This window comes from Etheostoma cragini, chromosome 14 (assembly GCF_013103735.1).
Source record: "Etheostoma cragini isolate CJK2018 chromosome 14, CSU_Ecrag_1.0, whole genome shotgun sequence".
NCBI classification, from domain to species: Eukaryota; Metazoa; Chordata; class Actinopteri; order Perciformes; family Percidae; genus Etheostoma; species Etheostoma cragini.
This window is the reverse complement of record NC_048420.1, coordinates 10,484,091-10,509,321: the sequence shown is the minus strand read 5'-3', so window position 1 is coordinate 10,509,321 and position 25,231 is coordinate 10,484,091. Positions and strand designations below refer to the sequence as shown.

The following is a 25,231-nucleotide window of genomic DNA, read 5'->3' as shown; positions in this document are numbered from 1 at the left end:
ATTGCAAAAAATCTACTTAACGGCATTAGGGAAATTGCTTTAGTCTATGGGGAGAATTATTTCTATTAAAGACAAAAGTTTCAGCCATTCAGTTAGTTCACAACTTTATTAAAGTTCTCATGACAAGTTTAAAATGAATTCCTTAAAAGTTTGAAATGGATGCAGATGTCTATAACATTTCATAATTAAAACTATTGAGGTTTCCATTCTCACGGTTAATAACTGCAGTATAAGGCGCAGCACTCGGCACAGAATTTGCTAATCTATTTTCATCTAAAAACGCTGTTTTGATCAGAAAAGAGCGACTACCTAGAAATCTTTGAGCAGCTACTACCTCCAAAGAGGGGCCAAAACAAGCTCAAACAGAGCAGTGCATGAGTCAGACATTTAACACGCTCTTTAGAAAATCATCCTACCAGAGATATACTGCTCTAGCCAACACTAACAATGAAATTAAGACAGACAAGACATTGGTATTATTTACTAGTATTTCTCTACATACATGAATGTTCCTGCTATCTTACTTTTGAACGATTTTGCATTTGTTTACATCTACGTATGTGGTGATTTTTCATTGGTATTTGATTGTAAGAGCAGAAATGCTTCGGTGCAGCTTGGTAGAACCTACAGAAGACGTCTCTCAGTCAGTAGGTGATGTTTCTCCTCACTTGTGGGAAAAAGTGCCTCCCTGAAACGGACCATGCGACCTCCAACCCCAGCATGGCCGCAGGCGTCCTCCACCAGTGACCTACGAATAGGACGGTACACCTTGTAACGCCTAGGGGGGAGAGAGGGGAAAATGAAAGAAATGGCACTTGGGCATGTGTGTATGTGGAAGTGTGCGCACACACACTTTAAGACTAGTCAGTTGTACAACACTACTCACTTGCAAACCAGATAGGCAATGAATGCAAAGACAGCCACCAGCACAGCGGTCGACGAGAGCACCACCTCTGCAGTGTGGGAACTCTTGGACACTAAAGGGATGGAGAACAGCAATGAAAAGATCAGACAAAAAACATCAATCTGTCCACTTTCTACAAAAGCTGCTAATTAAAGAATAGATTTTGAACATGCATAGGGTGTAAGCATAAATGTCATTGTGTAACCGACCAGGTGTATCCTGGGACTTGTTGATGGTGACAGTGGTGCTGGTCAGCGTCAGGCTCCTGGAGTCCTCCAGGGTGATGTTGACACAGTAGGTGCCAGGCTCCGGAAAGGTTCGCCTGAGATGCACTTCACACTTTGACGATGGCGGCACATCATCACACATAATGCTACGCACCTGGGTACAGGTGGGGTCTGACACAATGGTGCAGGCTGAAGTTGGGATGCTGATGATAAAGGGTTAAATAAAATGACCATTACCATTTTGTTCTGTAGCGAATAACATCTGTAGGGAATAAAATTCATAAATGGAATTGGTTATGACTTTACTAGATTAATCTCTAATGTCATAGTTTACTTATGAAACTTTGTGTCATTTTGTATCACTATAGTATAATCAAAGTACTTAAAGGACCCATTTTATGCAAATTTTTTAGGTCATATTTGTGTTGGAATTTTGTTTACATGCTTTAATGTTCAAAAAATACACATTTACTACTTTGTCTTTATGTTATCTATTTGAAATATACCTGTTTTCACCCTCTCTCTGGTGGCCTTGCACCACCATTGCAGCTGGGGAATGACATAGTGGCACTTTCTACCAATTGTTATAGTAACTGTATGGAACGCTTGACAGCTTGTTCAACGGCACCTTCTAAATATGGGCTCTACGAATTTCTTTGTGGATTGAGCATTTTGATACTTTCACAGTGTTAATATAGCATCTCAACTTGCATATCTATCTATCTATCTATCTATCTATCTATCTATCTATCTATCTATCTATCTATCTATATATATATATATATATATATATATATATATATATATATGTCTCAAAGTAAAAATAAATAAATAAATAAATTTGTAGTGAAACAGTTATTTACTCACTTGCCCAGACATTTCAACAGGAAGCTGATGTCAGTGTTGGTCACTCTGGCAGCCGACACATCCACAATGCGACTGTTTGACTGGCTGTTTAGTGTGTGCTTGGGCTCTGTAGAGAACAGAATCATGCAGTTGGTTTAGATATATAATCATCTCCTTTTAACATACAAATGATGACTGTGTGTGTGTGTGTGTGTGTGTGTGAGACGTGACTACCACTAGCTGTTCACCCTCCTGACTGGAGCTCTGTCCTGCTTAATGGAGCTGGCTTTCCTTTACAACACAGTCTTTTTGTTTACTCTCTATGGTGTATTGGTGACTTGTTTACTTGAACGTTACAATGAAAAGAAGGGATTAGAGTTGAGTTTTGGAATGGTATATATTTTACTATGTGAAAATAATGCATTCTTCCCACTGAATTGGATTTGTGTAATCCTCACAAAACAACACTAAAAGTCTATAGCCATGCTAGCAGCTGGATAGGCGATGCAGCAATGCTAGCATTTTGTAATTAGCAATTTACACAAAGTACAGCTGAGGCTGATGTCTTAGTTGGGTATTTTGACATAAACCAATGGACAAATGTTGAAAGAGGGGTGGCACTAGAGTGAAAAGTCAGTCGACCGACCGACAGACATCGCCATCCCCTGAGCCATGCCACTAAATAAATAAATGAAAGGTTAAATTGTGAACCGAACTATTAAGGATCATATATCTAGTATACAAATTCATGACTTTTTCCAATTATATATGTTCAAGCCACTATGTACAATTTAAAAATGTCTGACTTTGGCATCATCTGGTGTTCGTATCATAAAAGACACCGCCCCTCTCGCAGCCTACCACCTACCAATAATGGTGATGTTACCCATGAAGGTCCCATAGGCGTAGCGGTAGCACTCATTGCTGTTGACGTGCTTGGTGCGGAGCCAGGCCAGGGCGGTATGGTTGGACTCTGGGGTCACATTGGCAACAGTAGGGGGAAGGGGCTCCGTGGTGGGCATGCCTGTTGTCATGGTAACGGAAGAGGAGGAAGGATAGGGCTTGCTGGTAGTGGGTGGCACTAAAATAGCAAACAGGCAACAAGATATGGAATCACTGGACAAGACAGTGTTTATGTAATGCAAGTATTTTATATTCAAGTTATTGGGACTCCTGCTAAGATACACACACTTCTTTAGTCTGTCTTGCTCTCTTTCTTTCTTAAACACACACAGCAAACGCACGTTAGCTGTGGAACTCACTGTGAGTGGTTTCCATCTTGACAGTCGCAGCATGAGTACCGGGTGGAGGTGTGGGAGACTCTGAAAGAAGAAACAGTTTTGTGAGGTAACACTTCATCGATCTCGGCAGGGAAAGTCACTTCTCGTTTTGTCTGCAGGACCAGTTGTGTAACAGCAGTGATCCTCCGGTGTCATGGCCAAGGTTAACAGCATCAATGCTTGCCCTGTTTTAGTTCATCCAAATAAAATAAAAAAGATATATACTTTTTCTTCCTGACATCTTGTGATATGTACCATGCTGATAGTTTTTGTTTAATTTGCCCAAGATTTGCTATATTTTTCCCTGAGATGTCTGCTCCCACAATTAAATAAAATGAAGGTAAATAAGGCACTGACAGTTTTTTGTTAGCAATTACTAGAAACTACTCTCTTTGAGTGACTGAATGGTCCCTAAAAATCTCAAAACTAAGTGAATAACATACCACAAGATAGCAGTATGTGAGATAATAGGTTTTTAGTCATTTCTGTGAACTGACCCCATAAGGACGCCATCTTTACCTAATTAACCACACGGTTGTAATAATGTAAAAACTGTTTTATAATATCGTCTACCATCAAGTTTTACAAATATAATGAGCGTGTGTGTGAGAATGGATGTATACTTGTGTACATATCAGCTGGGCAGTGGTGCACATTATGTTTGTGTCTGTGTGACTACATGTGAACCAATGAAGTGCCACAGTACACAGTAAAGTACGATTCTTTTTGGCCTGGTTAGATTACAAGGCCACCATGTCTACGGTTTTGATACCCATCTGTATGTGTCCACTACCTGTGGGAGCTGGCGACATGGAGGTCTTCTGAGTCGGGGTGGCAGAGGTGGGCGGACACGCTACAGGGAACGCTGCCTCCACCACCAGCTTCACACTCATGCTTCCCAGTGTGCTGTAGCTGTGTGTGGTCACTTTGCGGTGTGTCACCAGCTGGTTGCCATCTCTGAAGTCCCAGATGTAGTCAATTGCGGCTGCGGTTTTGAGGTAGCCGCTGGGGTCATGGAGCTGGACTTTGAAGACCACGTCCTCGCCACGAAAGAAAACATTCTGAGACTGGTTGACCGCGGACTTCTGGGAGATTTTGACTGCCACTGGGATCTTATCTAAGAGAGAGTGTGTAAGGGGAGTAATAATTATTAATTCTCAATATGTTAGGCTGAAGCATGCGGACGGACAAAGTTGAAGGAGCTGAATGTGTGAGGTTGTCCCCACCTGTGACGTAGAAGACGGTGCTGTCAGTGGTGAGCGGGCTGTACTTCCTGCGCTCACGTTTCTTGTAGACCATAACTTCCATGACCTCTGCCCCCAGAGGGATGTTGGTGGTGTTGATGGTCAAACTGGAGGAGGAGCCGTCACATGTCTCGTAGTACTGGCCTGAATGATGGAAAGTAAAACTTTTACTTGCTTTGTTTTTGCATGTGCATGTGTGTAAATCACAGACTGTGTAAAAGGGTGCAAATCTGTAAACCTGTGTGTCTCACCCATTGCGTGCCACACATAGACATAGCTCTTGCGGTGCCAGTCATTGGTCTGAGGGAAGGGCTTTCCATCGGGAAACACATTGCATTTTGTCAAGTCTGTACACTTTCCAAAGCCATAGTCATCCAACCAGGACGTCCAGTTGTACACATAGCCAGAACGCACCTGTCCATTAGCTACAAAGGAAAAAGAGAAGGAAGCTGAAATTAAAGCTGCAATAATTTTTAGTTTTTTTATCAATAATATACAACTTGTTATTACTTGGAATTATCCATCTTCTTATCCATCCCCATCTTCTATGGACAAGTAAAGCTTTCAGCTCATTGTTTGGGTTTTAAAGCCTGCCATTTTAATGTTTTGGTTCAGTATCACCATCCTTGTTTCTAGCAGCAGCAAGCAGCTGTTTTCAGCTAATATTCCCACTGTACACTACTGCTTAGCACATAACAGCAGACAGACACATTAAGCGACTAGCTGGTGAACACAGGTAAGTAATTAACAGCAAAAGAGCCAAGAATGTCCTCCCCCACAAAAATGCCCACATAAATCGTTTGTTAAAGCATCAGTTACGATTTATATTTATTTTTACGAAAGCAATCGCGAAATTTCAAGTCAATGCTTGATATTCCACCACCAAAATCATCTCGGCTAAAGATACACACCAAGTCTATCTTCCCTGGAGATGCTGGGCGTCCTTAACCCTAACCCGAAGTGAATCAGCAAGAGCATCCAGTCACTCTACCAAAAGACCCCCCCCAATATCGCATATGTCTTCTATACGACACCATTGACGACAAGAGATTAATCAAACATAATGAACACCAAAGATCCTTTAAATAAGGACATTTCCTTAAAGTGCTCATATTAGGCCTTTTGGCATTTTCCCTTTCCTTTACTGTTTTTTATATCTTTTTTGTGCATGTTAAAGATTTACAGAGTGAAAAAAAAACAAAAGCCACCCTAAAGGCACTTACCATCTCCAGCAGAAAAACACTGTTCACAAACTGCTCCAAACGGCTCTTTTGTAGTCCAGCCTTCACATCCGTGACAAACGTGCATCACTTTGTAACTTGTTATAATGCTTGCCTAGATGCTAGCGTTGCACGCCCTCATACTCATACATCATAGACATAATAAAGATATTATGTCTATGCTCATACATGCTTCTGACTGGGTAATTGTCCTTACCTAGCTACTGCGCATGTGCAACTCCTAACAGAGATGGCTGAGAAGTGAGATGCCTCACTCGTTAGCTAAAACAGAGAGCTCAACACACAGGGTGAATGTGTGGTACAACAAAAATATGTTTATTATTTGAAAATTAAACCATGTAAACCTTTTCTGATATAACCTCTAAATACAATTATGAACCTGAAAAGGTGTATAATATGAGGACTTTAAAAGAGAAGGCACGTGGAGTTTAATTACAGGAGTTCTTGGAGTGGAAGGTCGATACTAGCCTACCTAATCAACACGTGATCGATCTTTCAAGTACTTGGTTAGTTTCACGTCACGTGCGTAACCGGAAGTGAAGTAAGCTAACGTCTAACGTTAAGCAAAGCCACAATCTTTCTCTAAACTCAACTAAGTAGCTAGTTTTGGAAGTTTTGTGCCTAAAAATAACTCAATTGTGACTTACATTCACCAGGTGGGCAGAAACAGGACTCCAAATGAATGTGAGTATCGCCCTGTTGGTATGACAAGGCAAATGTTTGCCAACATTTTGACTTTTGGTGTCGATTCGGTGTTTACAGTTTGTTGTGCTGCCCCCAGGTGGCCAAAAAAAAAAGAATAAAAGCCGTTTAAAGTGTGTTTTTGCAGCCATTTTCTTTTAATTTACACTCCCGTGGTGTAGTATGGCTGTCTAGTACGCAGTGTGGTGCGGTGAACCGCGATGAAAATGCGTTTTTGGGCGTGGTCTGGCTTTTTGGCAGCACCTGAGGCCTCGAGCTCCGTACCGTCTTCACAGTGCTCGTCCCAGACGATGTTCCCACTGGCGTCCTCCTTCTGGCATGGCGGGTACTCCAGCTTCGCGGTGAAGGAGATGCTCGAGCCGTTGAGAGCCGGACTGTCGCTGGTCAGACGAACTTTGGGTTTACCTGCAGAAAAGTGGACCATCCAGGTGAAAAACCCAAAACACGACGGTAAGAATTCAGAGGCGTAAGAGGACTTAACTCACCTTTGATGTGCATGAGCTCTTTAGGCTTTGGGTTTAGTGGAGGGTAGAGGTAATCATCCCATGGGTTGGTGTCAGGATCCCAGCCCGGGATTGGTGGAATTGGAAATGGTAACTTCCCTGCTACTGCATGTTTGTGGGAGAAGATGTCGCCATATGCTGAAGATATGACAAAGCACATTTTAAGACTGGTCAGGCTCATTGAAATGTTGTGATGACGACTGAGGGAAACTGAAACTTACCTGTATTTTGAAATTCCATTCACAGAAAATGTCTTCGTAATTATAATTCAAGGACTACTTCACTGAAGTTAATTTTGCAAACCATACTAATGATCTCAAGAGTACTTTCACATGTCGCGGTGTAGTTTTGCTTATTCAAGACTAATGTAGCTACTATAATGTAATTGTTGTCTGGAGTTTGAACCTTCAGGGTTAAAAGTAAGTCTCTTTGGAAAAAAGCGTCAGCTAAATGACATGTAATGTAATGTAATGGTATATCCCATGTCTTTAAATTGGCTTTGAATAATGTATTTTTTATTTTGTAATAAAAACCTCTTTTTTTTATCACGACAGGTGTTGTATCGCCTAAGATAGCAAATAATAAAAACAAACGTATGACACCTAAAATAACAAATAATAATAATAATAATAATAATAATAATAATAATAATAATCTATTTACCCCCTACTTAAAGTGGGAATCCTTTTGAGGACCAGCCTTCTTAATTAAAATAAATGAAATACATTTCTTCATAATAATATTAATAGTTATAATAATAATAATGAGATCAGGTTTTCTAAATATGGTAAACATTTGAGTTAAACTCCCTCTGAATGAATTGCATGCTCTAGCTGTTAAGTGAGGGAGATGTTCCTACTACCAGATAATGGCTGGCCTTTTCTTGAAGGAATTTATTTGAGAGTGTTTTAATTGTTAACTATATTGATATCTATAACTCCATGCCCATGTATCTGGCTTGTGTTAATTTAGACTTTCGGATAAATGACATACTTTAACAGATGGCAGACGAAACTTATTATCTAGTTAGTATGTGATTTAATTATAGGAAAGAAAATCCAGATATTTGTGGGAGCATCTTTGTAAGCAGACTTCTTTGTAGATAAAAATATATCCAAACATATGACTACATATGCAATAGTAATAGGCTAATTATAAAAACATGTTTTCATATTTTTAGGAATATAAAATCGTTTCCTTTGATAGTTTTCTGACCGGAGAACGTCACGACATGCACGCGACTTGATTAAACTCACGGGACTGTGAGAGCAGCTGATCAGGTATTACAGAAACTGGGACGCAAACATCGAATATCCAAAGTTTTACATTTAATACAACTGTAAGTCAAGGCCCATGAGATCAAATCATTTCAGTGTGAATATTAGAATTTAAGAAGCTACATTTAGTAAATATCTGAGGAGTCTGTTAATAATTCTTAGATCTCGTCAGGTTCACTGTGTTGTACCTTCAATTAAATTCGCTGAAACTATAAAGCAGCACCACTTACTTTTGAGTCCATCCGCTTGAAAAATAAAGCAAACACAACCCAGCAGAAAAACGTATCGCAAGGCTTCCATTTCCCCTCCTCAGCAGGAAAAATTGTGATCAATATAGTTTCCAAAAAACTCTCAAAATATCTAATAATAAGGTGTTGACCGACACAGCTTGTCCCTCTCGCTGCTGGTCCAGCTCTCCCAGTACTTCCCCCCCCTGCTTGTCCTGATGTTTTATAATTGAATCTGGGGGCCGCTGAGCGCACAGACATGTGATGTTTGTTAACAGGACGCATCTCATTCCTCATTAGTCTTTAGGACGCAGGAAACTCATGAGAGACGAGATGCGCGCGGACACGCTGTTTCCACACGCCAACTCTCCCTTTGCCCTCATAAGAAATTATTAAGGCTTTCAATTCGAAGGATCTTTTATCTATTCAGTAATCCTAAATTATTACTAACGTATGTATAGGCTGTATAGGCGGACCTATGATTTGCCTATTTTGGAAATATAATTTTTATAATAGCGTTCATAAACAGTCACTTGTCCTCAATTTACAGGATTGATTTCTTAAATTCTGATATATTGTAGGTTTTGTCATCATTTCAAGGAAATTGCACTTAGTTTTGACTCTTTCCTGAGTGGAGTAAGATGTTAAAAGGGACAACATGGGATGACAGCGTGCCTAACTTAGTCAGATGGTAATGTAATTAGGCTACAGAACCCTAATTAATAAGTATAGCCTGTTCTAGAGATATCTTTTGATCGGGGGTTGTGTGTTTGTTGAATCCTACCCAGATAATTTTAAATGTCCACGTGTGACAGCTGAGCACATGATCCGTTCGTCTCATCGAGCTGTGTCACGGTGAGACGCACCGCACATGTGCGTGAGATGAGAGGTAAGAGCGGGGTTATTGCGCCACAGCCGCACTCCTAAAAGCAGAAGTAAAGCGGATGATGTGCGGCCGAGTTGCGCGTTCGTTTTCAACACAGTCCAACATGTGATTAACGCCAATATTTCACTGGGTTTGGAAACGGCAACAAAGGGCTCCCAAACTGACATCTAACTCACATTTAAGTTTCTGTTCCTTTTCTGTTTTTCATCAGTCCTGAGACACAGAGAAAAGTCTGATTTGTGATCAGAAGAACATCTCTTGTGCGGACATTATGGAAAACATCGCGATATTTAATTAACACGTAGGCCTATGAAACTGAATGCACACAACATTGTGAATGCAGAATCAAGCCATTGCATGTTATCCCACAAAACAAAAGAGGAAAAGAGTGATTTGTAAACGTTGAAGCAGATAGCAAATTAACATAAACATTATAAAAGCCTACTTCATGATTTGTATCGAGAATTAAAAAATTAATCCATGACTTTCCGAGAAAAAGCTATCAGTTATCTAAATATAAGGTGATAATATTGTTTTGTGTCTCTCTCGTGCTTTTTATGATTAGGCTACATATGAATCCTTTTAAATTATTTCTTAAAGTCCAGCTGTTTGGAAATCAAATCCATAAAAGAACTGTAAAATACTTTAAGGTCTGATAGACTTTGTTGGCATTTCTGTGACATTATTGTCACTAAGGGCTAATAAAGTCAGTCAGACAGTAAGCAACCCCAGTTATTAATGTTAATAGTTTTCATGTGGTCTGCAATAATCAGTGATGCCAGTAATCACAAGGAATGTTCTGGGAAATATGAATGAATGTCTGAAACAAAACATTAAATATTGAGCTTGATTCGTTTATTCCATCTCCATGACAACTGAGCAAACTGAAGGCCACAATATGACCGACAGCTCTGGAAGAAATCTAGTAGGCGAGGTGAACCTTGGCTTGAATTCATCTCTTCTTTGTCAAAGAAACATTAGGAAAAAATGTCAATACTGATCACCCTCCAATAGAGGGCAGTCCTTTCCAATTTATGGTACACACACACACACAAACACACACTCACACTCACTCACTCATCCATTAACAGTAACATAATTGACAAACAATTAGGCCTTCAGGAGGCTACACTCCTTTAGAACTTAGGCTACAACTAACTATTATTTTCATTACTGATTCAGTTTCTGATTTATTTGTTTCTCAATTATTTATTCAATCTTCTAGTCTGTGTTATGTCTGGAATGTCCATCACTGTTTCCCAGAATTCACAGTGTCTTGTTTTGTGGAAAAGCCGGGGTTAACAATCACAGAAGGCTTTTTAAAGCTAAGCAACAGTGCGCACAACGGGAACCACTTGTGATGAAAAATCTGATTACCGCCTGAACAGCAGCAGTCCATGGGGACTAAACTCTAGTTTGATTTTCATTGGTCGAACACTTATTCCATCACTTTAACCGCAACGTGCGCAACACTGTGGATCTACAACACTTTGTTTATCTGCTAACAGACTGCTGTCAAAACTGTTAACCACACATTCAAAACAGAAGAGATCTCAGTCTGGTGCCCATAAAACACTGCTGATTGTAATTTTAGCTGAAAGCCTAGGCAGGTGTCTTGTTTTAGACTCTTTCGTGAACATATACGGTATTTATATGGCTCAGAAAGCCTTTTTTGTATACAAACACCAAATAAGAATGAAACAATTATACACTGTACTGTTTGAGACAAAAAGGTAGAAGAGCAAAGATTCCAATATGCCCAAGTCAGATGTCTGAGGTTACATACACAGCTATAAAAAAGAAAAACGTGAAAAACACTACCTTTACTACAGTAAACGGGGATTCTTCCTGTTTTTCAGAAAGTAATTGAGGTGAAAGCAATGGAAACACCACCTCTAGTAGTATTTAGATATGAGGCAGACATCCAATGTGATGAAGACTTGCTGTATGATGCTGGAGAGAAGCACGATCAGTCACACTATTCTGTTACTGTTACCAGTAATTCCATAAATTACAGTACTAGAGACAAAATACTAGATTGAGGCAAACTGCTGATTTTCATTCTTTCTTGTTTACCTTATGTAAAATAAACTTAGTAAACTATACTCAAACTATTGAGTAGTGTGAAGTCCCTTCAATTGTTCAAACTGCAAAGATGAAAAGTTAGTATTTTCTATATTGGTGTTTGACGCTAGTGCTTTTACTCTGTGTTCCAAGTGACAGTGTGTGTTATCTCAGTGAGGAGTGTTCATTGCGTGTGGCGCACTGAGCCTGTTTTGAGGCGTGTGTGAAGAGTTGTGTTGCTTGGAATGAGTTTTGCAGCTGATGTGAGCTGTTTAGTTCAGGTGACTGTTGGTAGTGCAGACTGTAGTTAGAGTTTTGCACATGTAGCTTCAGTTGTGCCCACTGTTGTTTAGCAATGTAAAAAAACTACAAATGATAAATAAAAGTAGAATCTCATGTGTCTCTTCTTTTGTCAGCGCACGGCAGACATCACTGGTTGTAGAAGAAAAAGGAATGAACACCAATCCAACCCAGAAATGCAATGTACAGCCAAAAGTTACTGTTATTCTCGTTCTCTTGTCACGCCTTCTCATTTACAGCTCTGGCTTTTACTCGGATGGTGGAATTTAGACACATTCCTGAGAATACAAACTGGACCCTACCTTCGGTGTGTGTCTGTTTGTGTGTCCATAAGTGTGTGTGTTTGTGCTCTTTTGGTGTTGATCCGTGTGTCTGCAAATGTGCTGGCAGTGGAAACTTCAATTCTGTGTGTTTTGGCTGCAGGGTGGAACATATGGGAGTGTTCACTGTGCGGCAGTGGAAATACAAGAAAACTTCTTCCTTTTCTTTTTTAAAGATTATTTTTTGGTGCATTTCAGGCCTTTAATGGACAGGACAGCTGAAGTTGTGAAAGGAGAGAGAGAGAGGGGGAGCGACATGCAGCAAAGGGCCGCAGGCTGGATTCGAACCCCAGCCGGCTGCGTCGAAGAGTAAACCTCTATACATGGGCACCCGCTCTACCAACTGAGCTATCTGGGTGCCCAAAACTTCTTCCTTTTCAATCTTGAGGCCCAAAAACATAATTTCCCCAAAAAACAAAAGTCTAGAGCTGGTCACTTCTAACTCTCTTTTCTGTCTCTGTGATCTTTCATGTCTCTTTCATGTATCTTTCATGTCCACCCTCTTTGTGACAGCCTCATCTGGTTGCTCTTCTTACCCTCTGAAGCCCTCCTTTGCTCTTTCAACTTCTCAATTTGTCTTTGCAGGTGTCCCTCTTCCTCCCTCCTCTGTGTACTGTAATCACAATCATCACAAGCCATTCAGCCCTGTCATCCAGAGCAGAGGGGAGGTGAGTGTCTTTGTTTATAATGAGAAGAAGGCAGGGAGCTGCTAATCCCACCCAATCACCCAGACAGTCACCACCACCACCACCACCAGGACGGGAACTGGTCTCTGACTGCAGCCAAACTGGCTTCAAAGCCCCACAGGCTGCACTGCCAAGTTGCATGCAGTGGCCTTTTACAGCTCCAGTCAACAGAGAACAGACAGAGCTTGTGAAACAGGCTGACACAGATGGTCTTCATTTCTAGTGATGTGGGGAAGAAAAATAAAGTGCAGTCTGGCCTGCTGTTGGCCATCATCATAAAGAAAGTATCACCCTGAGGTCACTTGGAAAATGCATTAGGAAATTAAGCCTTTTCCATCGATATCCCTACTTTGGCGTTTTACCCTAAAACTATTCATAATTCGAGGTTGGTGCCTAGGTAAAAACTATTTTCCACCTGTGTTAAAAAAATTAAAAAAAAAAAAAAAAAGTCAAACTGTGACTGACTGAGGTAGCCTACTAGTCTTCACTCAGTTGAAAACAGCAGCCTAGGCTGCCAAGATCTCCTCGGAGAACCGGGGAGATCGAAGCTGTGAGCGCCGCTTCCCGGCACCGACAGACGGTCATGGGACCACGAGGCCTGCCGCCAGCTGGCTGGAAAGAGCATCTTTTGATGTGTGACGCACCAAGCCGTCTCTCTCTCTCTCTCTCACACACACACACACACACACACACACACACACACACACACACACACACAAAGGAGGAAATCTAAAAACACTTTCATTCCACTGTAATGTGGGCTTAGCCCCAAAAACATTGAAATCCCTTAACAGACTTATTTTTCTAATGCATCATTGAAAAACATCATAATGACTCACACTTTTGTGTGTGGTAACAAAAAAAAAAAAAAGTATAATTTTTTTAGTTCACTTTAGTTTTAATCCTGTTATCTGAACTATTGGCATTAGTCATTAGATCAACTCGGCAGGTGTAGGAACAGGTGGATGTACCAGATGCATCCCCAAGTCGCTATATAGGGTGTGAGCTTAATTTTACGCGGGCTTTAGGACCGTGGGATGAGCTGGACGAAGCTTCACCATAAAAAGAAGTTAAGGGCTTGTCTTGAACCTGCATCTGTCACTCGTGTCCCAGGTCTGGTGCTTCATGGAAGCAGCGCTGCACTCCAAAGGACTGATGGGCGAGTTATTTCCGTTTCTACTTTTTGGATGGTCCCTGAAAAGTGTCAAAGTTGTTTGAAAACTCAAAAATGGGGAAGTCAAGACCGTACTGGGACAACTTCGTACTCCCTTCTCCTCTGCACTCTTCATGATGAGACTGTGGGGGAGAGCAACAGCTGTCCGGAGGAAGGTGCTCTGCTTGTGGCTGCTGCTCCTTGGCTTCGCCCTGGTTACGCTCGCGCTCTCGGACCTCTTAAACCGAGACCGGGACCGGGATCACAGTCGTCAGAAACCTGTCCCTCCTCGTCGCCCCCTCCCGCGGATTCCCAATGCACCGGACCTGGAGGTCATCGTGGACTCCCGGGACCCTGCATTAGAGCTCGGTGTCGATCTCGCCCCGCTAAAATCTTTGCAAGAGGACCAGCTTTTATTCGTGCCATCGACGCAGGACTCTAAGAACCCGCCGCAGAAGAAGGGGAGTTACAAGGTGCTTCTGCCCGGAGCAAATAAAGATACCCGGGCCCCTGCGCCTCCGACGCACGGTGAAATGGGGAAAGCAGTGCTGCAACAGCCGGAGGGTTTGAAGAGGGATATGGAGTTTTCTGCCGTGCATAAGTACGGTTTCAACAAGATGGTCAGCGAAAGCATTTCACTCCATCGCAGGCTACCCGAGGCGCGCCATCCCGAGTGAGTGCACGGCGCAGTGTCCAAAGAGCACGACGGAAAAGATACAACAAAACTTTTGCGCTAAAATGTCCCCACTTTGTCATTAACACACATTCAAAGATAATTAAGGTGTAACTTTGTCATAGTGAATTTGTGTCCTACTTAACAGGTGTTTGGGGGGACAGTACAGCGAGTCCCTGCCGTCTGTCAGTGTTGTTATCTGTTTCCATGACGAGGCTTGGTCAACGCTACTGCGCACTGTGCACAGCGTGCTGGATACTGCACCCAAACCGCATCTGCAGGAGGTTCTGCTGGTGGATGACCTGAGCCAGCACGGTGAGTTTCTCTGAGTACACATCCACCCATTCATCCACTTGACCTGTGCTTACCACATGTCCATATCTTTTTTCTCCTCTCAGGTCACCTGAAGAGTGTGCTGGGTGAGTATGTGTCTCATCTGGACGCAGTGCGTTTGATTCGCAGCACCAGGCGCCTGGGCGTTGGAGGATGTCGTACACTGGGCGCTGCCAGAGCTGCGGGGGAGGTGCTGGTGTTTATGGACTCCCACTGCGAATGCCAGAAGGGGTGGCTGGAACCACTGCTGGAGAGAGTGGCCCAGGACAGGTGCCATTTACTATAATAATGTACAAAAGTAATTAAAAGCAGTGCAACATTATTTTATTCCGATCCACCATTGCTATAACCACACTAATGGTGAATTGCGCTGATGCTTGAATGCCAGAAATATATACAGTGAGGAAAATAAGTATTTTAAAACACCCCTATTTTGCAAGTTCTCACCACTTAGAAATCATGGAAGGGTCGGAAATTTTCATCGTAGGTGCATGTCCACTGTGAGAGACATAATCTAATAAAAAATCCAGAAATCATAATGTATGGTTTTATTAGCTTTATTTGTATGATATAGCTGCAAATAAGTATTTGAACACCTGGGAAAATCAATGTTAGTATTTGGTACAGTAGCCTTTGTTTGCAATTTCAGAGGTCAAACGTTTCCTGTAGTTTTCACCAGGTGTGCACACACTGCAGAAGGGATTTTGGCCCAATCCTCCACACAGATCTTCTCTAGATCAGTCAGGTTTCTGGGCTGTCGCTAAGAAACACGGAGTTTGATCTCCCTCCAAAGATTCTCTTTTGGGTTTAGGTCTGGAGACTGGCTAGGCCACGCCAGAACCTTGATCTGCTTCTTACAGAGCCACTCCTTGGTTATCCTGGCTGTGTGCTTCGGGTCATTGTCATGTTGGAAGAGCTAGCCTCAACCCATCTTCAATGTTCTAACTGAGGGAAGGAGGTTGTTCCCCAAAATCTCGCAATACATGGCCCCGGTCATCCTTTCCTTAATACAGTGCAGTCGCCCTGTCCCATGTGCAGAAAAACACCCCCAAAGCATGATGCTACCACCCCCATGCTTCACTGTAGGGATGGTGTTCTTGGGATGGTCCTCATCATTCTTCTTCCTCCAAACATGGTTAGTGGAATTATGAACAAAAAGTTCTATTTTGGTCTCATCTGTCCACATGACTTTCTTCCATGACTCCTCTGGGTCATCCAAATGGTCATCAGCAACTTAAGACGGGCCTTGACATGTGCTGGTTTAAGCAGGGGAACCTTCCGTTCAATGCATGATTTCAAACCATGACGTCTTAGTGTATTACCAACAATAACCTTGGAAACGGTGGTCCCAGCTCTTTTCAGGTCATTGATCAGCTCCTCCCGTGTAGTTTTGGGCTGATTTCTCACCTTTCTTAGGATCATCGAGACCCCACAAGGTGCATGGAGCACCAGTCCGAGGTAGATTGACAGTCATGTTTAGCTGCTTTCATTTTCTAATGATTGCTCCAACAGTGGACCTTTTCTCACCAAGCTGCTTGGCAATTTCTCCGTAGCACTTTCCAGCCATGTGGAGGTGGACAATTTGGTCTCTAGTGTTGTTGGACAGCTCTTTGGTCTTGGCCATGTTAGTAGTTGGATTCTTACTGATTGTATGGGGTGGACAGGTGTCTTTATGCAGCTAGCGACCTCAAACAGGTACATCTAATTTAGGATAATAAATGGAGTAAAGGTGGACATTTTGAAGGCAGACTAACAGGTCTTTGAGGGTCAGAATTCTAGCTGATAGACAGGTGTTCAAATATTTATTTGCAGCTGTATTATACAAATAAATAGTTAAACAATCATACATTGTGATTTCTGGATTTTCTTATTTAGATTATCTCTCTCACAGTGGACATGCACCTACGATGACAATTTCAGACCCCTCCATGATTTCTAAGTGGGAGAACTTGCAAAATAGCAGGGTGTTGAAATACTTATTTTCCTCACTGTATAAGTGTGGAGAGAGTTTTGTAATTAAGACAATTAAGCTCAGATAAACAGCTGTGCCCAACCTCTGTCTGTTTCTGCTTTTTGACAGAACCACTTGAGAAAAGTGGGACAATGGAGGGTACAGAGTGATCAGTTCTCCTCACTCATTAGTAAGGCATGGGATACATGTGGTGTGTGTGTGTGTGTGTGTATCCAAAGCTCAGCTCTCATGATTTGGCTCTAGTTGTGTCTCAGGCTGCCTGCAGCGTGGCTCTAATTAGACTAGGTAATTAGGCTGAACTGGCAGACCTGGAATCTACAACTCTCTCAGCCACATGTTTGACCCCCCACCCCCTCCCCGCTTTAATCTCTTTATTCCATTTCCTCTGAACATCCCCTCACATGGCCTATTGGGGAAAATATTTTATATGACATATGTGAAGCAGAACAAACTTTGAATAATAAGGGAAAACGTAACCAAGGGAGGCTGGTTACTACGTAAAAGAGTTCTTAAAAATCTTTAAGAGAACATGCTTTTCATTCATGACACCAACCTCAGTTTGAATCACCCTTCTTGATAAATAACAATGAAAAAAGACCCATTTGAATATAAAAAATGACTTTTCAGATTAATGTGACTTCTCTGTGCAGGACCAGAGTGGTGTCCCCCATCATCGATGTGATAGACTGGCAGACTTTCCAGTTCAATGCCACCCAGTGGCCAGTTAGGGGAGTGTTCGACTGGAGACTGAACTTCTACTGGGAATCTAACCCTCAGCTGCAAGATAAGGAGCCAGACTCAGCTGTTCGACCTGTGCAGTGAGTTTACAGCAAAATTATGTCAGATGGGTTTTCATGACGACACTATATAAAAAAAAGTTTTTACTTAAAAGTAATGTTGAGTAAAGCCTAAGATAAAACACTGAGCAAAATTTATTTTATATTTTGATGTTTATGGGGGCAGAATTAATGGTAACACTTTATAATAAGGGTGCAAGTCATACACTTAAGTAACGCATAACTCATGCATTAATGCAGAATGTATCATAAATTCCTGTTGCTCACCATTAACAAATGATCAAGTTGCCATGACCTCATCTTTTAAGACATCTTAATTCACAGGTACTTCATACATTAATGGCTATGCAAATAAAATTACATAAATTCCTCTTACATAAAAAAACTATTTTAGGACCATGCATTTGCTTAGCTTCTTTGACAAAAAGATTCTTTTTACATTGTGTTTGTGTTGTTGTTCAAACCTGTAGAGTTTAAACATGTCTGATGATTCCCCTCTAATTTGTCAATTGGTACCTGCTGGATAATAATCACACTTTGTTTTAAGTGCTCATAGCTCTTAAAAATATATAACTTTTGACAAGGAGTGTGATTTGTTTTAAAGGGTCACATGCCAAAAAGACGAGGAACATTGATCTGTGTGTCCTTGCTAACTAAGACTTTACTACTCTGAAGTTGTAATATATCTCAGCTCTAGTGACACCCAGATACATTTCTGCCTGTTCTTGGCCAGTAAAGTGATGCTGATTCTGTCTCCGACAGGAGCCCAGTGTTAGGAGGCGGAGTTTTGGCCATCGACAGACATTTCTTCCAGAGTGTGGGAGCCTATGACCCTGGGATGCTGTTGTGGGGAGTGGAACAAATTGAGCTGTCAATCAGGGTAAATAAGAAAAGTAAATCAACTTCCCATTCAAATCCACCAATTCACATCCTCACAGAGGACAGAGAGAACCTGTTTTTGATTTTCACCTTAAGTCCCATCAGCTTCTTTAAGCGATGCTTTGACTGATTCAGTTGCCGTCTGTCAGGGCCTCAGGAATGTTGTACTGCGACATGATGCCTTTTGCAAATGGAAATCTTAGGTTTAATAGTGGTCTGGGAATGTGTGTGAGAAGAAAATGTTACTTGACCACTTGTTTTTGCATAATGACCATTAAGAATCATGCTGCTAGCAAAACAAAAGATCTTTTATACTTATCGTACTCCCCTGCTGCTTTACAACAAAAAGCACACAAACACAAAAACTACAGGGTTATAAACTGTTTTTTTTTACCGTTCCTGTTATAGGTGTGGTCATGTGGGGGTTCCATGGAGGTGGTTCCCTGCTCCCGTGTGGCCCATCTAGACCACCACCACTTGCCTTACCGCTTCCCAGACCAGGAGCTGCTTCAGAGAAACAAGATTCGGATTGCAGACACCTGGATGGACGCATACAGGAAGATCTTCTATAGGAGAGACACACTTGCTCATTTCATCAGGCAGGTGTGTATATTGATTAGTGAGTTTACCAAATATAAAATTAAAAAAATGATTATTCATTTTTATTTGTATTATTATTTGTTTAGTCTGAGAGCCCTAACATCACAGAGCGTCTGCAGTTAAAGAGAAGTCTGGGCTGTAGGAGCTTCCACTGGTACCTGACTACAGTTTATCCACAGCTTTACATCCCCCAGGACAGACCTGGACTGTCAGGCGAGGTAGCACACGCACAAACACACACACACACACACACACACACACACACACACACACACACACACACACACACACACACACACACACACACACACACACACACACACACAAACAAATACACACACACACACACATGCACATTGGTGGACATGACAGACTGATGTGTCCCATTTGTGCTTGTTTGAAGCTGTACAATGTCGGCACTGGCAGCTGTGCAGACTACCCTCAAGGGCAGGGGCTGCAGGGTGGGGCCATGAATGTAGCACCATGCAGTGGGACGGGCAACCAGGTAACCATGACAACAGTTGTGAAAATCCCAGACATAGAGGTAACACAGTGGCAAAGATGATCTCTCTTGTCATCGCAGCACTGCGAACTAAATTCTGAGTTTGAAGTGCGATGGGGTCCCATGGGGGCTTTGTGTTTGGACGCCAAGGGAGTGATAGTGGTCCTATCTCCGTGCCCCACACACCGACCACCAACCACCAGACTCCAGTGGAAGTTCATAAAAGTAAGGCAGAGAGTTAAAATTGTTTTGTTATTTATGTGAGTAGATGTAAATATGTTCACAGTGGCCGTTAGTAACTCATTGTGTCTGCTTTCTGCTTCAGCTGAGTGGTCAACTTGTTCATCAACAGTCCCAGCTATGTCTGGAGGTTGTGAAGGAAGGAGGACTCCCACAGCCCAAAGCAGCCCCAAATCAAGTCAACACCCAGTCCAGGACAGGAGGTCTCTTCCTGCGTCCCTGCACCCATCACCCCCGACAACAGTGGCACTTTGAGCAACTAGTAGCTCCTAAAGGTGCCTAATGCAAAAAACAGAGGGATCATCAACAATTTACTTGGTGGCATACAGTAGTTAAATGGTCTTAGAAAAATACACAACGTAAGACTTATTTGCTCCACAATGCAACTTGTTCCTGTTTTTAAGGATTGCAAATACAATTGATTCTGTTAAATAACAAAGAACCAACTATCTAAAATAATAAAATGCAAGATAGGATTATAATGAAACAAAGTCTCTATTTAAAAGTGCATTTTTTAGGAACACATATTATTGTATTTATGTACATTTAATCATATCTCAATCTCAAATGTAGTTTTAATTAAGTAAATTCTTTCATGAAATGTGAATGTTTTTGTGCGGTATTCAGCAGAATCACATTAAAAAACAATCTATTTCTTTTAACTGTCCTCAGGTTGGATGGAAATTATGAAGAAGTATCAAGGAACCTGTATCAAAACTTTGTCTATTGGAGATCTTAGTCTATTAGAATTTGTTCTGGAATGAATCTTTTACCCCTACAACACTTCTAGTGCACCCTTCCTCTCTCTTTATCTGAAAGTTAGAAAAAGAAAACCGGGTTAATAAACACACTCACTCAGAGATAAGAATAAATGGTTCTTCAATTACTGGGATCCTGTAAAATCTGAAAAAGATGAAAAACATATAAAAAGATTTGCAATGAAAAGTATAACTTCCTGTAGTAGCCTACAGGCTTACAGTTAAGCAAGCTCAGCTATTTAATGAAGGACCTAAATGGTTTTGGAAAGAGACATTCAAAAATAATATAGGGCTAAAATATTCAGGCGTCTGCATAGTTTTGGCCATATAGTGTAGTTCTGCAGTACAGGTATTAAAGTCCCTGCAAACCCAGGTGTTTCTTTCTTATTCAGTTAATTAGATGTCTACTCAGCAGCGCTATTCATTCACATTTTGACTTGTCCTAGGAAAAGCACCGGTGCTACTAAAAAACCTGAGTGTCAATCAAGAAGTCAGTACACACCCACACAGTCAGTCAAAATAAGTAAAGAAAAAAAACTCCCCCTTAAATGTTGTATTTCAAAAGGCTTTATTATTTCTTAATGTGTTTCGGATCATTGCACTCTTAATATTATTATGTATTTATTTACAATATACATCAAGTCTCTGACCAAAATAAACAAGAATATTCATACTGTATCAGCTGCCAGCAGCAGAGGGAGCCATCTGCCTTCAAAATCTTGTCTAATGCCCCAACTGATCACTCTGTTATTGTTATACACCTATGACCTCCCCATAAGAGAATTTCCATAAAGACATTCTTATATAACGTTCTGTGATTGCTAATGTTGTGTCACTAAACAGTAAGTCAACTGTGTGACCGCTATCCTTAAGTGAATGGGACTGAGAGTTGTCTAGACTAGTCTAGTCTCATGTGTTTTTGTGTCTAGGTTTACTGTAACTCAGCCCAATCATAAGTGCGGCTGTTATTTAAACCACAGAGGCCAAGGTTAGGATGGCAACTGTCAGGCAGGGAAGACCCTGAGCTCATCCTCAGTAAGTCTCTCCTTGCCCCGAGGCATTGTGTGCTAATAACCGCTTATACTTTACTCTGTCACAGTATTGCATTCTTAACCCATAATGCACTTAGCCCAGTCAAGTACACAGCACCTTTTAATGTAAAAACAGTCATATGTTATGTCTTCAGCTCCGGGGCATAGGTCAAACACTTGGACAAACATGTTGTTGATTAATACGTCTTCTCTCAGTTACATAACTATGGGCTATAGGAGTGCAAGAAGGGCTACGTCTCTGCTTTGGGTCTTCAGAGGGTGGCAAGAAGTCACAGACTCATTGTGTGCCTATTTTTACATGTTTGCGCAGAAGATTACAGGACATAGTATAGCCATATACATTTTATTTTATACTTAATAACTTTAACAATTTATGAGGATTGCTTATAAGCATGATTTTGAGCTGATGACATTTCAGATGGTGCTTCATTTCAGTTTTGGGTATCAGAGAACTTAGCTCTGGCGATGGATTTTATTAATGCTCTGTCTGGGATTGGAGTTGACACTACTTTTAACAGAGAACTACCTTCACAAATCCCAATCAAAGTTTAGTGGATATCTGATGTATATGGGGTGTTACTTAAAAATGAGGAATAACATATACAATTCTTTACTTGTGAATGACTTTTTGGCATTTTAACAACATTTAAAACAACATATTTCCTTGTTTGGTGTAATACCAATGCTTTATGGTCATTCTTATATTTTCTCTGATTTGCAAATTCAGTTTGTGACAAAAAGCCAGGTTACCAGTTCAATACATTTCTGCATTATCAGTTTTAATAAGATCAGAATAAAAGAAAAAAAACTACAAGGAATTACTTGAAGTATAGACTACATGTAGCCAACAGTTCGCGCATCAAACCTGTCCCGTCTGAGTGTTGGCACACTACACACACTAACACAAAGGATCGGTGAAAATAAAAAGGAAGTGAAAGTGAAAACGGACCAGAGATTATAGCCTACCTCTGACAACCTTGTTGAAAACCCCTGCCACTGCCTGTTTTACTTAGGCTCACACTTGAATCCAAAAGCCTATAGGGGGCTCTAATGTCACTTTATATAGCAGTGTATTGTAAAATGTGAGAAAATTCCCCAGTTGGGCATAATAGGCGACATAAAGTAATCATAGTCATTCACTGTGGTCTCTGTGGAGTCTCTCAGCAATAAACTTGTCAATCCAAGCATGCTGAAAAAGCAACATGCAGAGAGGGAATGCCATATGTTTAATATTTATAACATATGGCATTTTAAGGAGGTGTCAACACTTCTCTATCAGCCATTAAATCCCAGCCCTAGTTGGTATATAAGACTTTTTGACATATGTTGTAAATACAGTGCATTGCAAAAGAATTCACCCCCCTTGGCATTTTTTGTGTATTGTTGCCTCAACCTGGAATTAACATGGATTGTTTGAGGGTTTCCATAATTTAATTTACAGAACATGCCCAAAACTTGGAAAACTTTTTATTTTGTTTATTTTGAAGCAAACAAATTGGACAAAATAACATAAAAAGTAAGTATGCATAACTATTCGCCCCCCTAAAGTCAATACTTTGTAGAGCCACCTTTTGCGGCAACCAAATCTCTAGGTCGCTTTGGATAAGAGCTTGCAACATCTTACCACTGGATTGTTTTTTGCTCATTTGTCCTTGCAGAACTGCTCCAGCTCCCTCAAGTTGTAGGGTTTGTGCTTGTGAATAGCAATCTTTAAGTCTGACCACAGCTTTTCTATTTGATTGAGGTCTGGGCTTTTACAAGGCTATTCCAACATGTTTCCCCTTAAACCACTCGAGTGTTGCTTTAGCAGTATGTTTGGGGTCATTGTCCTGCTGATAGGTGAACGTCCGTCCTAGCCTCAAGTCACACACAGAGTAGTACAGGTTTTGCTCAAGAATATCCCTGTATTTAGCACCATCCCATCTTTCCCTCAACTCTGACCAGTTTCAGACCCGGCTGCTGAAAAACATCCCCACAGCATGATGCTGCCACCAACACATTTCTCTGTGGTGATGGTGTTCTTTGGGTGATGTGATGTATTGGGTTTGCGCCAGACATTGTGTCCTCCCCTCCCATCTCATCATCTTCCATCTCTTCTCCATGCTGAGGTGAGTGTTGTTAATATAGGGAACAGCCACATCAAACGCTGATGGCCGCCGAGCATGTGGCATTCTCTCAAACACACACATCCTCCGATGAACCTGTGAGACTCAGATGGATGTCAGCTGCTGTGGTTTGCAGGGAGCTGTGGCCTTTTTATGAAGATCCATGGGGTTGTTTCACACAGGGCGGAGGTGGCTGTACTTACTTAGCGCGCCTTTAAGCTCCTTGGGTGTTCTTTACACAGACACTATTTCCAGTTTCTTCTTTATGTGCTTGTTGTGCAATTAGGTCTACGTGGATGGGCCTCAGGAGAGGGGGTTACACTGAGTGAAGATTAAGTGCATTAAAATGTGACCAAAACTCTGCTTGCAGCACCTATTAAGGTAAGAGATAAAAACGGCTTTCAAATGTCTCATTTAGAAAGTTTTTTTGTGATGCTAACACTTTAAAAGGGCACCCTTTAAATTCATCTTTTCACCTATAATTGTATAAGACATCAAATACTTAAAAAACTGATATTTCAGGTCAAAAACCCCTTTAGACTTTCCGCAATCTACCTAATTTCCACTACTTACATGGTGAATAGTGTGATTCAAATATAAAGAGGGCTAAACAGGTGGTAAGAGTAGGATTAATCTTTAAAATGTGATCTTAAATTGATCAACAATGGTGGTGAAAAGAATGAGTAAAGTTGCTCTTAAATTTGTACTTGATTAGATGGAGATTAATGATTTGATTAAGACCATCACAATTACAGGCCTTTCTGTGGCATCACATAGCCGATCTAACAAGCATGCAAGATGAGCACAGTTTTACCATAACATATGGAGATTTTCAAGTGTAATTCCACTCAAACTTAACGTGAGCATTACAAAAGCAACACGTTCATCACGGAAGTAATGCGTGGACTACAATAGAGCTGTTTGGAGCAGTTTGTGAACAGTGTTTTCTGTTGGCGATGGTAAGTCCCTTTGGGGTGGACTTTTTTTTTTTTTTTTTTACTTTGGAAGCCTAGTTTTTAACCCATTGAAAAAAATGGATCAGCTCTTTCCTGTTTGAATGATGGAACAAGTGGTCTCTCTCTCTCTCTCTCTCTCTCTCTTTCTCTTTTTATTGGCATGCATGTTTCAACAATAAGGTTGCCAAAGCATCAGACAAAACACAATAAACAATTAAATGTACGTTAACACAATATTAGTATGAATCTCTCTCTCTCTCTCTCTCTCTCACACTCTCTCAGCAGACAAACAAATGCATTGAACACTCAATCACAGACAAGAAATGAATGCAGAGACAGAGCCCTGCTGCTATGTACGATTAATGTTTTGGTAGTCTCTGATTAAATGAAACAAAAGCTCCAGGACTTTGTGTCATTTTGTTCTGTCAACCTTTAGCTAATTTATCCTTGAAAAACCCACCAATGCGCTGCAGAATGGAAAGGTACATAATGTACAGTACAGCT

General features: G+C 41.2%; 2 protein-coding genes and 1 long non-coding RNA gene across 6 annotated transcripts; 1 reads left to right on the top strand and 2 right to left on the bottom strand.

The window, feature by feature from the left end:
- Positions 1–205: 205 nt before the first annotated feature.
- Positions 206–8,725, bottom strand: gpnmb (glycoprotein (transmembrane) nmb). 4 transcript variants are annotated; one of them, XM_034891946.1, is made up of 12 exons: positions 8,455–8,725; positions 6,930–7,085; positions 6,688–6,849; positions 4,753–4,926; positions 4,484–4,645; positions 4,051–4,374; positions 3,240–3,299; positions 2,846–3,058; positions 1,999–2,104; positions 1,114–1,334; positions 887–980; positions 206–778 (listed from the first exon to the last, which is right to left on the bottom strand). In XM_034891946.1, exons 1-12 carry the CDS (start codon positions 8,522–8,524, stop codon positions 625–627), a joined length of 1,896 nt encoding a protein of 631 aa, XP_034747837.1. In that variant the 5' UTR covers positions 8,525–8,725; the 3' UTR covers positions 206–624. The 4 variants fall into 4 exon arrangements, with proteins under 4 accessions (XP_034747837.1, XP_034747838.1, XP_034747840.1 ...); XM_034891947.1 differs by having other exon boundaries at positions 887–977; XM_034891949.1 differs by having other exon boundaries at positions 6,709–6,849.
- Positions 8,726–13,915: 5,190 nt separating this feature from the next.
- Positions 13,916–20,282, top strand: LOC117956724 (polypeptide N-acetylgalactosaminyltransferase 15-like). Its single transcript, XM_034891945.1, has 10 exons — positions 13,916–14,533; positions 14,682–14,848; positions 14,932–15,136; positions 17,489–17,656; positions 18,398–18,515; positions 18,923–19,117; positions 19,201–19,332; positions 19,518–19,619; positions 19,698–19,841; positions 19,942–20,282. Exons 1-10 carry the CDS (start codon positions 13,995–13,997, stop codon positions 20,137–20,139), a joined length of 1,968 nt encoding a protein of 655 aa, XP_034747836.1. The 5' UTR covers positions 13,916–13,994; the 3' UTR covers positions 20,140–20,282.
- LOC117956727 lies at positions 14,326–24,756 on the bottom strand. Its single transcript, XR_004659351.1, has 3 exons — positions 24,651–24,756; positions 24,525–24,528; positions 14,326–14,336 (listed from the first exon to the last, which is right to left on the bottom strand). It is a non-coding gene; the product is annotated as an uncharacterized LOC117956727 (long non-coding RNA).
- Between the last annotated feature and the right edge of the window lie 475 nt (positions 24,757–25,231).

Excerpts from the sequence above, each read along its gene's own strand:
- LOC117956724 (XM_034891945.1), top strand. The coding sequence starts at position 13,995 with ATGATGAGACTGTGGGGGAGAGCAACAGCTGTCCGGAGGAAGGTGCTC. Across the intron at positions 17,657-18,397 it reads TCAGCTGTTCGACCTGTGCA|GAGCCCAGTGTTAGGAGGCG; the intron begins GTGAGTTTACAG and ends TGTCTCCGACAG. Across the intron at positions 19,842-19,941 it reads TCCAGTGGAAGTTCATAAAA|CTGAGTGGTCAACTTGTTCA; the intron begins GTAAGGCAGAGA and ends TTTCTGCTTCAG.
- gpnmb (XM_034891946.1), bottom strand. The coding sequence starts at position 8,524 with ATGGAAGCCTTGCGATACGTTTTTCTGCTGGGTTGTGTTTGCTTTATT. Across the intron at positions 7,086-8,454 it reads TCAAGCGGATGGACTCAAAA|CATATGGCGACATCTTCTCC; the intron begins GTAAGTGGTGCT and ends TCATATCTTCAG. Across the intron at positions 3,300-4,050 it reads CATGTCGCCAGCTCCCACAG|AGTCTCCCACACCTCCACCC; the intron begins GTAGTGGACACA and ends TTCTTCTTTCAG.